This window comes from Sciurus carolinensis, chromosome 14 (assembly GCF_902686445.1).
Source record: "Sciurus carolinensis chromosome 14, mSciCar1.2, whole genome shotgun sequence".
Taxonomy (NCBI): Eukaryota; Metazoa; Chordata; class Mammalia; order Rodentia; family Sciuridae; genus Sciurus; species Sciurus carolinensis.
The window spans coordinates 63,032,155-63,045,273 of record NC_062226.1 but is presented as its reverse complement, the minus strand read 5'-3'; the positions used below and the strand labels follow the sequence as shown (position 1 = coordinate 63,045,273).

The window sequence follows — 13,119 nt, the reverse complement described above, 5'->3', positions numbered from 1 at the left end:
TGGTGCAATCATTCAGTGCCTGCATTTGCCCTTTCATGTCATCATTCAATGCCTGCATTTGCTCTTTCCTCTCATCGTTTGCTTCCCTAATCATTTTAACTATGTACATTCTGAACTCCCTTTCTGTCATTTCTTCTGCCATGCTGTCGTTGGATTTTATTGATGTAACATCTTGATTTTTTTGGGGCATTTTCTTCCCTTGTTTTCTCATATTGTTCAGGTATCAGTGGACCACTGAGATATTGCAGATTTCCTCTATTGACTTACAGTGTCCCCGAAGATTTCTAATATATCCCCTCTTAGCCTTCAGTATCCTGAAGTCTTGGAGGATGTTTATTTATAATGTGATGCTCCATAAGGAAGCTGCCTCTCTATGGGTGGTGGCCTTCAGGTGGGGTATATTCCCTGCTAGTGGGCAGAGGTGCCTCCACTTGTTGACCAATGGTCATCCAAAGGGGAACTAGGCTGAGGGCTGAGGCAAGGCCTGTTTGGGCCTGTGTCTCTGGTTTTACCAACCCTTGTGGGAAAACCTCACCCGACAGGGAAGACTCACCTAGTGGAGAGGTCTCGCTGGTCAGTTCCCGTCCTAGAGGTTCCCCTCAATCCACAATTATCACCTGGGCTGGGCTGCCTTCCTCTGCAATGTTACCAGGGGCCCGGACCTACCTCCTGGGCCTGGGAGCCTCGCCCTTCGCAGATGAGTCTCCTTAGGCTGCCTCTCCTCAGAGAAGCTGCCCGCAGTCCTGGAACCTTCGCTGCGCCCCTCAGCTTGTCTGTGTGCGGCTCTTCCACCAAGAAGCCGCCTAGGTCCTGGGACCTTGCTCTGCACCTAATCGCCTGGCTGTGCGGCCCCTCCTCTGAGCAGCCACCTGGAGCCCCATAAAGTCACTCCTCGTCCCAGCGACCCGCCGCACTCCTCTTCCTCCATGCAGTCACCCAGTGTTCCATTGTGGTCTCTAGGAGTCAAACAACTCACCGCGCGCCTCCTCCTCTGGGCTGCCGTCCGCCTGTAGCCCTGGTGGTTTGCTCCGAGTCCAAGTGCTGTGCTGAGCCGCCTCCTCTACGATGCTCCCAGTTGTCCTTGTTCACCACTCCAGCGGGGGGAGGGGTGTCTCGTTGGGCAACTCTACTTCACAAAGTTCCCTGCGTTCCGGGACTACCGCCCCATCCGGGATGCCTCCCCAACGGGAGAGACTCACCTGGCTGCTTTGAGTTGGTCCCAAGTCTCTCAATATCTCCTCTTCTTGAATCCTGAGTCCTGTAGCAATATGAAATGCAGCCACCCTCTATTTTGCCATCTTGAAACCACCCAAAAATGTGTGTTTTAAAAAATATTTTCTGGAATACAGTCTCTGATATGTATGTTGGACATATTTTCTTAATGATGTTGATTTGTGTTGTATTATATACTGTAGAATTTTAAATTTTGATATTTTATGTTAAATATTTTATTAAAATGTCATATTCATTTTAAATTAATATATTTTGTGTTGCAAGTGAGCTTGCCCTAACATAGACCAAACTTGTTTGTGTCTTTCCATAATGTCAGCGTTTATTAAATAACAATGTATTTAGAGGCTACACTACTTTAAGCTGTAGCAATTCCCCAAATACTTGTGCTTCACCTTACAGTCTTAAGCCAGTCAATCACAGATTTTTTAAATTTCAATTTTAACTACTAATATCTATAACACTCACGTCACAATCACACTTTATACAATTATGTATGTATAGGTTTCAGAAAAGCTAAGAAAGGTTTAGGTGGTCATAGGGACTCTAAAGGCTGTACTGAGAACAATGGCAGAAAATAGTCTCTGTAGGCCATCAGATGTTGTTACCAACTAGCCAAAGAACTTGTTTAGGGTGCAGATCTGTCAAAAGAGCAGGAGCTTATTATAGGCCAGGATTCAGACAGATAGACGTTTCAGAGTATCACCTTGGAGTGTCAGCTTGAGATGTGAACCTGGAGTGGACAATGCATGATCTCCAGGGCCAGGAGAAACTGCATTGTACCAACGCCTTATGTGACAGGAAATGGAGGTTCATCTCTGTGGTACTTTTCTTGAGCAGGGCTCATGATGAGTGACCAAGTTACAGGGTCAGTGTTGTGCCCTATCCAGTTGTAAGCTGTTCCTTCTTTCATGGACCTTAGATGAGAAAATTGCTTTATTTGGTGGTTTGGTGTGTTAGTTAGATAAGCTCTGGTCCTAGTTTTTCTAATATGAGTTTGATATGCATGTGTATCCATGTGCTTCTGATTAATTCTGTAAGTTTACAAGTGGTCATTTTTTTTTTTTTTAAGCACACTTAATGTATTTATCAATTTCTGCCTTATAGTTGTGCTAGGCAGATAGTGGTTGTTCACTTGCACAAACAAGGTATAGATTCATCTTACCTTAGCCCCTGAACTCAAAATGGAATAACTTATGGCATACCACTGCCTTATAAAAATGAAGTAGTAACTCAGAGTTAGGTATAGTCTGAGAACTACTGTTCTATACATAGTGGAGTAACTTCAGAGTAGGGCACAGCCTGCTCTCCACAATTTGCCTATATTTTATTTTAATAGCTTTACAGTTCTGTTTTGTGTAAGTCAATTTGAATTTATTTTTATATGTTGAGGACATATATATATATACACACATACTTTATTCAATTGGATACAGACTTTCCTAATACCATTAGTTGAATATTTTGTTGTATTGGTTTTTGGTTAGTTATTTATTCAGGTATTTCTGTTTTATAATTTTCTCTTCAATTAAGAATAGCCTGCTACTATTTAACATAATCTTTAACAAATTTAAATGTTTTTGTTTAGAATTTCTATTTTTGTTGTTTTTTAAAATATGATTTTTTTACCAATTTATAATTTCCTACTTACATTTTCAATGTTTCAGTAAAACATGGGCATACTTATTTTACCATTTGTCTGATCTAATTGTGCATCAAATTTCTGATCTTGGTACCTTATTTTTTTGATATGTTTTTTGTGTTTTGATTTTGAATTTATATTCTTGGAAACTTAATATTTTGGAATATTTGATACCTTTCTTATGGGCAGCTGTTGAGAAGTAGTTTCCATTTTTTATTGATCACAGTCTACCTTCCAAAAATATTCAATTTCATGAACTATCCCAGAATCTTAAACAACAGTATATTTTTATTACTTCTAACCCATACGTTCCATTTGTGAATTTTATCTTACATTTTACTTCTTCACATACTGTATTCCATAATATTGTTGTTTTTGTTTTAAAATATATCTTCCATTTTATTGACAATAGATTAGTTAGAAGAATTCTTTGTAAAGTTGTGCAAAACACCTTGGAGGACAGGGCAAAATTTTATGCATATAGTTTGAAGGAAGAAAAATCATAAATATTCTATTTTTTAAAAATTAATTACTAATGTGGAAAATTGGGAGAACAAACTTGAAGTTAAAAAGAACAAAGTTAACCTAGGTATTTAATTTAAAAATTCTAGGTCAGCAGAAAACCCAAATATACTTCAGTGAAAAGGGCATCTTTTAAAAGTAGCCTCTGGCTTATCCTCACATCATAAAGAAGCCTGCTGGAACTCCAGGTTTTTGGCCTTCCCATATCAATGAGTGGATTCCCAGAGCAAAGGGACTGTAGTAGTATGTGTATTCTGTGCTCCAGAATTCTAGTTAATACCTCTTGAGGCTCCCAAATTCTCTGTTGCACAACTTTTCCATAAGGTGGCAGTGGAAATGATATCAGGACTATGATGGTTCTCTCTGGGAGACATATATCCAGAACATTATGGGGTGTACTTGTACTTTACTCCATCTCATTTTCCTTTTCTTTTTTGAACTTGAATTGCCTTTATGTTACGGATGGTTTTGATTTTAAAAAATTTAGAGGTTCTTGGACTGTATAGATGCATGGTAATGACTTATTATATGGGTCTAATAACTGTGGTATTTTCTTTTACCCCTAGGAATGCTGTCTCTGCAATTTGAGAGGGGGTGCTCTTAAGCAAACTAAGAATAATAAGTAAGTAATTGTGTTGAGTTTCATCATTTGTTTCTCCTTTCTAGAACCTCTGCATGACAGTTTGCCTTACTTCTTGTTGTATACACATCGTTCCAAAGCTTTTGCTGTGCAGCTCTGAGATTGGGGTTCTGTACTTTAGAGACAACTGCTGGCAGCACTTTTGCCCCTGTAGGGTGAGGATTTTCTAAGATTTGCTTGTGCTCATGTTTGAAAAGAAGAATAACTCCTCTTTTACTAATAGAAGTTTTAAAATAAAGGTGGCCCGTATTGTATAGGTACTCTTACAATTCCAGTATTTAATATGAAAAGTGGAGTATGCCTGAAAACAGTGAAACAGATATCTTCAGATAAATTAAGTCAATCATAGTTGTGGCATTCAGACAAAGCCATTTACTTTTAATGTTAGCAAATTAACAAGAAGTACATGTATTAAATTATAAAAGACACAAAGAAATGATACTAAGATTTAAAGGGGAGAGCTGGAGAACATGAAGAGTCTTGAAAGGGAGTCACAGGGAACATAAAAGGAAGATAATCTGCTTTTTATGGCTGTTTTGCATGAATTTGATTTTATTTTCATGACCAGCTTTTAATATTGAAAATGGGGCCATATTTAATATTGAAAATAGGCATATTTTAGGGTCCTTTGGAATAGAGGCATGTAGAAATAGTCTAGGCAGAAGTTGCAAGCTTGGCACGTGAGGGCCATATCCTGCCCTGAGATAGGTTTATTTTACTCATATACAATTTTATAAATTTCATCAAAAGGTTGAAAACGGAGAGATCTTTACATAAAAATCAGATTTTTTTTTTTTTTTTTTTTACATTAACTTGAAAAATGACAAAGTAATAATGAGTTGGGATGAGAACTTGGCCTCAGTACATCAGGTGTACCCCAGGTCACCTTGATTTCCAAGTATGTGTGTATTTGCTTACATCCTGCCTGGCCCCATGGGCAATGGCGTTGAGACTCCTGGTGTAATATAATGATGCAGTTAAGATAACTGTGTGCATATGCACATTTCTGATTGCTTAAAAGGGAGAGGAAAGACATTTATCATTCCTTTATTGATGCAGTTTAGTCTAAGGAACTGTAGTTTTGCTTAATTTTGGATCATCTGTCATAGACCAAGTTGATATGATTGGCTCTATTCTAAAATGTCTTCACTAGTTTTTTGATGTTGCACTGGCTTGCAGACTGTAAGGTGGCTTAGGATTTCCTGTAAAGACAAATGAGAGAAGTTCTCTTCCTACCCTTGGGATAAACCATAGCATGCTATCTTTTATTTAAATATTGAAGAATACCCTGATTGGCATTCTTCCTGTGGTTTTGAAAGACAGGATGGAGTCTGACGTTGTTTAAGTGAAATGAATATGCTTTGGCTTAAAAATAGGTTAATGGATTTGATAATTCTTTCAAGATTTCTTCAAACCTCACAAGACTTTATATTTATTTGGAGGTACAACATTTATGAGACATGTAATAGTATTAATAAGGAAGTTGTATTTTCTCTGGACTAATTCAGAATGTGAAAGGAGATAATAGGTTTTAACTAGAAGACCAAGAAATAAGTTAACTTTAGTTTCTCCTAATCTTTAGTTTTCTTTGGGTATAGTAGAATTGTCGTGAGAAACAAATTAAAGACTTAATCAGTATTAATTCTTAACAAAAAATTTTGCTCCTGGAATTAGTTTACTTCATGACATGTATTTTGTGAAAAGGTTACATAGAATACTTAGTTTGTATCTTTTATTATTTGACTATTCTTTTGCCACCTATTGGTTAGGTTGAGTACATTAAGCATACACATATTTTAGCATCATATGAAACAGGAAACCTCCTTTTAGTATTTTGTATATTAAGTATGGAAAAATGTATGTATATTAACAGGACTGAGTCTTTGGTATTTAGCTAGTTCTTCATACCACAGTGTTGTGCTGTGTTGTGGTTAACATATCCAGAAGTTTAATATGCAAAATTTGTGATGGATTTAGGCTCTTGGCTTTCTTTCTCATCTGTGTGTTTCCCATCCGTGAGATTGCCATCACCAGGTTGATGTACGAGAAGGTATGTGAGTTTAGGGAACTTTTGTTTATGTTTAATGTCTCCTTTCCTGTAGGTGGGCCCATGTCATGTGTGCCGTTGCGGTCCCAGAAGTTCGATTCACTAATGTCCCAGAAAGGACACAAATAGATGTAGGCAGAATACCTTTACAGAGGTTAAAATTGGTGAGTGGCAAAGCTTCTTTTTTACCTCATAAATTAGTGTTAATTTCAAATTTTAAATTTTTCTTTTAATGCACCCATTCCCCAGATAATATTTCTCTTAAGCTTCATTTTATTCTACCCTTAATTTCCTTTAGTCTAAATTTATCTATCCTTGCAAATTTTTTTCCTGTAATATTGTGAGCCTGCATAAATGTCCTCGAATTCTGTGTGAAGCAAGGGAAAGGATCAATACATTTCCTGGATTAATGTGAACTTTCAAAGTGTAGGATATCTAGTGAGATTTGTCAGGAATGGACTGATATGTCCAGCTCTGTTTGAATTGTTTAGTGTTTTTCTTGCCTTTCTCTGTTTTTTCTTGACTTAATAAAATATTTCTAACCTAATTTCATCATCTTCTTACTAAGAAGAGACTGAGAAATTCAAAAGCTTTTATTATTACAATCATGAATAGATACAAGGTACTTAATATTCCAAACTTGCCTATTATTTTCTTATCTATTCAGAAACTTTTATAGAAATCTGTCCACTGGTTTCCCTTGTTAAGAGGTTTTTCTCCCCCCTCACCCCCCCATTGAAAATATCTCTCTTTGATGTTCTTAACATTATGGACAATTTTGCTCAATTGTAAGTCAGTAGATCATTAGCGTAGGCTTTATTTGAGAACTTTTTCCTAAAGTTCAACTGCATGTCCTTAACCTACAGGTGGTCTTAACATTCTAGAATTTTTTGAGTCTTCGCTATTTTTAACTTGAGCTCTTTCCACTGGAGAACATTTCAGGCAGTATTACTGAAACCCTCTTCCACTCTGTTGCTTGTTTTCTTAAAACTCTCTTCCCCCAAGGGGAGCCAGGTAGTGTGCTGTCTCTGGGCCTCTCTCTTGGAATTTAGTCTTCTGTCTTTTGTTCTTAGAGAAGGGTAAGTGACTACTATTATTTCCCGTCATAGCTCCACTAAGAATTTCACTTTGAGAGAGAAAATGCCTTGCCCTTTCATGGATCTGGGGATTGCGTTGGCTAGAATGAGTGATGGGATCAGGATGGTCAGGATGTAGCAACTGAGGTTTTATAAACTAAGATAGAAGTAAATAAACTGTTTAAATAGCTCTTTGCGTGTGAGAAAAGAGTATGTAACTCTTCAGCTTCTGGGCTTTTAATAGGAAAGCCTGAAATCTTATCCCCTGATCAATAATTAATAACAACAATAATAATAACACCAAGCTGGATGTTGTGGCATATGCCTGTAATCCTAGCCACTCAGGAGGCTGAGGCAGGAGATCATAAGTTTGAGGCCAGCCTCAACAACTTAGCAAAACCAAAGAACTTAGCAAGACTCTGTTCCCCCACAAAAAAAGAAGGTGGTGGGGGCGGGGCTTGGGATATAGCTAAGTGGCAGAGCCCTTGTCTTCAATCCCTAGTAGCACCCCCCCAAAAAATCCAAGACAGACAAATAAAACATTTGCAAAAATTATGATTATAAGGTAGGATATCCAAAAGAAGATTGAATCACCATGTTAAAAAATTTAATATTTAGGGATTAATGTCTAGTTTTTTAGTTTTCTTCTGATTATAAAAGTAACATTTGTTTGTAAAAATGCAAATGCTACATTTTAAAAATGATTCTGTATCCTGAAGGCTTTCTCTATTCCTGGTGTGATACCCTTCAAAATGAGTGTCATGACTTTGAGGCAGCTGTTTAAGGACTGCTGTAGTGAATTCTTCCTTAATGAGTTAATGTTACACACACCAGTTCCAAAGTGGATTTGAGGGAAGGACCAGTTCCAAAGTGGGTTTGAGCAAGGAAGGACAGCCTGGCTTATTTCAACCCCGTTCAGGTGTTACACCTAAACATCTGATGATTGCATCTGAAAATGGGGAAGGTTATAGTTTTCTTTACAGTGTTTTGCTTCATCTTAATTGTGTATACCACAGATTCTTTTTTATTGATGCATATTATACAGATTTGTGGGTTTCTTTGTGGCATATTTGTACATGCATACAATAAAATTTGATTAATTTTACTCTCTAATATCTCCACTTCCTTTCTCTTCCTTCCCCTGCCCCGCCCCCTTTCACCTTTTTTTTTTTTTTGGTGCTGGGGAATTGAACCCATGGCCTTGTGCATGCATGCAAAGCAGAGCACTCTACCAACTGAGCTGTATCCCCAGCCCCCTTTCACTTATTTTTAAAAGAATGTTTCCATCCTTAAATAATCGATACCTCTAAAAGAATGTCTTGATTGAGTTTAAGATCATCTAAAGTCTAGTTCATTGACAATATAGAGCTGTGCCCACAGACTTATATAGATGTCTGTGGTGTATGTATTTAGGTGAAAAATACCAGACTATTGACAAGATATTTTTCTGCTTGTCATGTAATTTTATGTTCATGGAGATGTTTTAGGAATAGTATTTATCAAAATGATCACAGTGGTTATCTTCAGTAGTATAGTACAGGGGAAATTTCATTTTGAAAAAATGTCTTAGGTCCTAAGTTGTATAGTAGTTTGAAAGTGTGCAGTGACCATCAGTCTGCGTGTCTTTTCATCAAGAATTACTTAAGAAAGAGGATCTTGGTTTTACCAGTGTCCCATGGTGATCAGACTGAAGACTGAATAATAAATTTTGCAAATGATCATTTGTTTGAGTAGTAGAGAGCACCTTCCCAAGAAACAGGAAGCTCTGCCCTGTGCATAGGGTTAAAAGTGCACTTTCCTGGCATTAGCATTCTTTTGAAATTTAAGTGGTAATCTAACAAATACAAGGTTAACAAGAACCAGACCAGTAGTTTTGTTTGGCTTTTCATCCAGGCCAAAGTTAGTCCAGGCAAGTTATTTCCCTGGGTCTGTTTATTGAATGTATGTGCCTGCTGGTGTTATTTTCAACCTTTTTTTCTGGAACTGTAGACATTATCCCTTTTCTGGATTCTAGACTGTTCATCCACATTTCTATTCACATAGATGGGGAACAGTAATAATTCTTTGTATGTCAGAATCAGTTTATTTCACCAGTTATTACCAAAGAATTTGTACATTTTTGAGACATGGTTTCTCTATCATGTTTTCATTAGCTTAGGACTTCTCAAGCTTTGTATTACTTTAATTTTAGATCAGATAATTCTTTGTTTTAGGCACTGTCATGTGTAGCGTAGCATTCTAGAATCCTGTCCAAACAGACACTGCTGCTGCCAAATAGCTCCTGGGATGCAAAGTGACCCTCTTTTGCAAACTCACTGGTCTACAGCAAAGACCTACACATGAAGAGAAAAATTTCATTTTTGTTATTTTACAAATAGAGAACATCTTCATTGATAGACTCAAATCAATGAGTGAGAGAACAGAAATCCTTTAGTTTTTAAAACTGTATACTATTTTTGGATGAATTGTTTGAATTTCTTATTTTTCAACAGAGTGCTAAAATTTGGCAACATGTCATATTAACTACCATATAATTGGAAATTATTTAATCTATTTATAAACTAAGAATTCTTTTATAGAAATTGTACCACAAATAGAATACTAATGAACTTTCACTGAATATTAAAATTCTGTGATGTGGATATATGTATATATATATACATATATACATAAATACATACATAGTAGCCACTGGGTATATATTTATGAAATGAATATAAGGTAGCCAATGATTGTTCATTAATTGTACTTCTGACTTTAAATGATTGTGATTGGAGTGATTTCGTCTTCTCACCTTTCCTCCTTTAAATGTAGTGGAAGTGAATTCACACACATGCTTTGTGGCTGAAAGTTCTGATCTTGAAATCCAGGAAATCGAGGATTGAAAACTGAAGTGGACAAGTTGGTCTTCCCAGAATCAGCTGCAGCAGCCCCTAAAGCAACTCTGAGACTCTCCCCAGTGACCACTAGGTGGTGGTGCTGCACCATATTCTCAGCATGTTGCCATTAAACTACCACTTCTTTTCTTTAGTGCCTCTTCAGAGCCCTGCTCACACTTTGCACTGTGTGTCTGCGAGTTGCTCTGTGGTGCTCTAGGTCAAGGGATGGCAAACAGAGCCTTGAAAGTATTGCTTGGGGTGCATTCAAAGTACTGAATTTCAAATATTTTAGTTCAGGTTTTCATTTAGCCATATAAAAACAACTTTCCCTTGGGGCAAGTTAAAAGTTTTTCTGTGTAAGTAATATGCAACATTACTAACAGCTGCTATCTGCAAGAGACTTAGAGTGACTGATGGGCAAACATAAGTTTAAAATGACTTCTCAACTATTAGAGCTTTTTTAAAAAAAACTCATTCGCTATCTTTCTAGAATATGGAATATGGGGATTTATGCAGATATGTTTTGCTAATACTGTTGTTAGCCTTTTATTTATTCAGAAGTTTAACCTACAACTTTTTAAAAACTCCTCTGTAAAATTACTTGTGCAGAGAGAATTTTGTGGAGCATATAGGAAAGGATTGGTTTACTTGAACATATTTTCGCTTGTAGGTGTAATGACCAATTTAAAAAAAATGAGACACCAAATGATAAAGCCCCTTTTCAGTGCTCTTCAGTGTATATTATGGTCTTTAAATGATGTATATTTTGAAGATCCTTCATCTCGCTTCTCCACCTGCCTGGTGACTTCATGGGTGTGGCCTCTTATCACATAATCAAATAGAAAACAATGATGACACTAGATTTCAAGACATTCTTTTATTTCTGTGACTGATTTAAAATATGTTAATAATTCACTAAGTTTTCTTGAACTAAAACATTTACTTCAATTTAATTGTGGTCTCCAGAGTTTGTACTTTTTTCCTTTTCTTTGACCATATTTCACACTTTTGTGATTATTTCAGAGCTTTTTAAAGTTGTTGTTGCTCCTCTCCAACATGTTGCCAGTTAGTCTATAGCACCAGTGGCTAAAGAGAATCATTCTGTTATAGGGGAGGAATAACTGAGTGTTACCTGAATGGGCTCAAAGCAGCCAGTCCAATAGGGAGATTTGTTTTCTATGTTAGCTTCAGCATTATTCTGGGTTTTCAGTGCAAATTTTGAATTATTTGGTGTTTTTCCTTCCTACTCATTTAGGATGAATTTGTTTGCTTTTGAATGACTTTTCCATATAGGAAAAGTTATCTTGTGGCAGGCTTTGTCATTGGCAGTCCCTTCTCTGTGTTGTGCCATTGTCTTCTGCTCAGCCAGAGAAGAGCAAAGCACTTGCATCTCGCAGGACCAAGGATGAGAAGAACACTGAGGACTTTACCTGTGTGCCCTTGTGTATGTGCTCAAGGTTGGCTAGTCTGGGAATTTTTGAAGACATAGGTGATATGTCTACCTGAGGACAAAAAGAAAAGAATGATCCTCAAATACTATAGATTTTAGAATTTATTCAGACTCATCTTCTTACTTTCTGCCCTGTTTTCTCTACTATGTGATTGGTTCTTCATAGTCATAACCAAACCTTTGGAAAAGGAGCAAAATTGTGAAAAAATGAAAACTGAGGGAAGAAAGGTAGAGAGAAAATACCCATTAAGTTAGAGTGACTTGTTTTTGTCTTCATAGTAGGAAAAAATCCCTAAAAAATGATTAGGGATAAAGACTTGATTTAAGAGAGTATAAATGATATTTTTATAGTATGATCACACAGAAAGACAGTGGCAACATGGTCAGGAAGCAGGTCATCGTAAAAATATTTAGAGTTTACTATAAAATCTGAGGGAAGAACATTTTAAAAAACCCTAGCAAAACCAGTTAAAAGAAAGCATGAATTTCTGGTATTTGTGATATCCGTTTGAGAATGTTTATTGCATACATTGACCACTTCTTGCAGATGAATTATAAGAGCTGTGAAGTTTTTGTAAATAAAAAGCAAAGCAGGTTTGTGGTTTGTAAGAAATCTTGGAAAGTCGTTGTGAATCCTAAATGCAACTATTAGTTGCAAGCATTCTTTCTGTTTGGAGATAAAGTTTTCAAATGTGAATGTTGTAAGAATATTTAAATATTAAATTGTATGTATAGGTACAGATGCACATGATATTTATTTCGATTACTCTCATTGCATAAAAAACTTGGCATTGTTCACTGATCAGGAATACATCCATTCTCTTAGTGATGTAGCACAGTGCCTTTGGTTTCTTTATCTGTAGATATTCCTAAAATTTTTACATTTGAATCTTATTTTTGCAATCAGATAGAGAGAGGAGTGAATTTTGGAATAGCTGAAGTTGCCCCTGGGCATTCAATGACCTCCAGTTCCTATTTGTCAAGTGAACCCAGCCATGCACAAGTGTTCTCTGAGTGGAGAACATTATTTTGAAAAAGAATTTACACTGCAATGATGACTGAGCTACAAGCTGTTCAGTATCTGACTGAGACCATACTATTCTGCTTAGAAGCCTCTATACACTTTAAAATTTGTACCTGAAGGCAAATAATAGTGAACCTGAAAGCCAAAGATTATAGTTTTGAAAGGTACATCAATTCTGAAAATAGAGTGGTTTCACTGTGGTATTCCATCTGAAGAGTTGAATCAAGGGGAAAAAAAATACAATCAGCCTTCCTATTTCTTAGAGGAAGGCACATGTGCTATTGCAAACTGACTCATGTTATCAGATGTACTGAATACTAAAAATAGAACCACTGAGGGAAAGATTGGGTCTGCCTCTCCTGCTGTATGATCACTTGCAGTTCTATTTAGTTAATGCTCCAGCTGTGTTAGTGAGCAACTTCACTGTCTTTCCAAAGGAATCTGCATTGTATTTGACAGGACCTTTGTTGATGTGTTCTGGGAAATGTGAAGACACATCGGTTATCTTTCATCACATTAAATTAAAAAATAGTAGCATTGTAAAAGACAAAAAAGGTCATATTTCACATTAACTGATGTACAGATTTATTCATATGTTCAGTTATTTTT

At 36.6% G+C, this 13,119-nt stretch overlaps 1 protein-coding gene across 6 annotated transcripts in view; it reads left to right on the top strand.

Annotated features, from left to right (window-relative positions):
* Kdm4c (lysine demethylase 4C) overlaps positions 1-13,119 on the top strand; it is a 360,726-nt gene that overhangs the window by 240,677 nt on the left and 106,930 nt on the right. For all 6 annotated transcript variants that reach the window (XM_047524586.1, XM_047524585.1, XM_047524589.1 and 3 more), the window contains 2 exons: positions 3,961-4,016; positions 6,137-6,245. In XM_047524586.1, the coding sequence (XP_047380542.1) occupies positions 3,961-4,016; positions 6,137-6,245 (165 nt within the window). The remainder of the gene's footprint in view (positions 1-3,960; positions 4,017-6,136; positions 6,246-13,119) is intronic.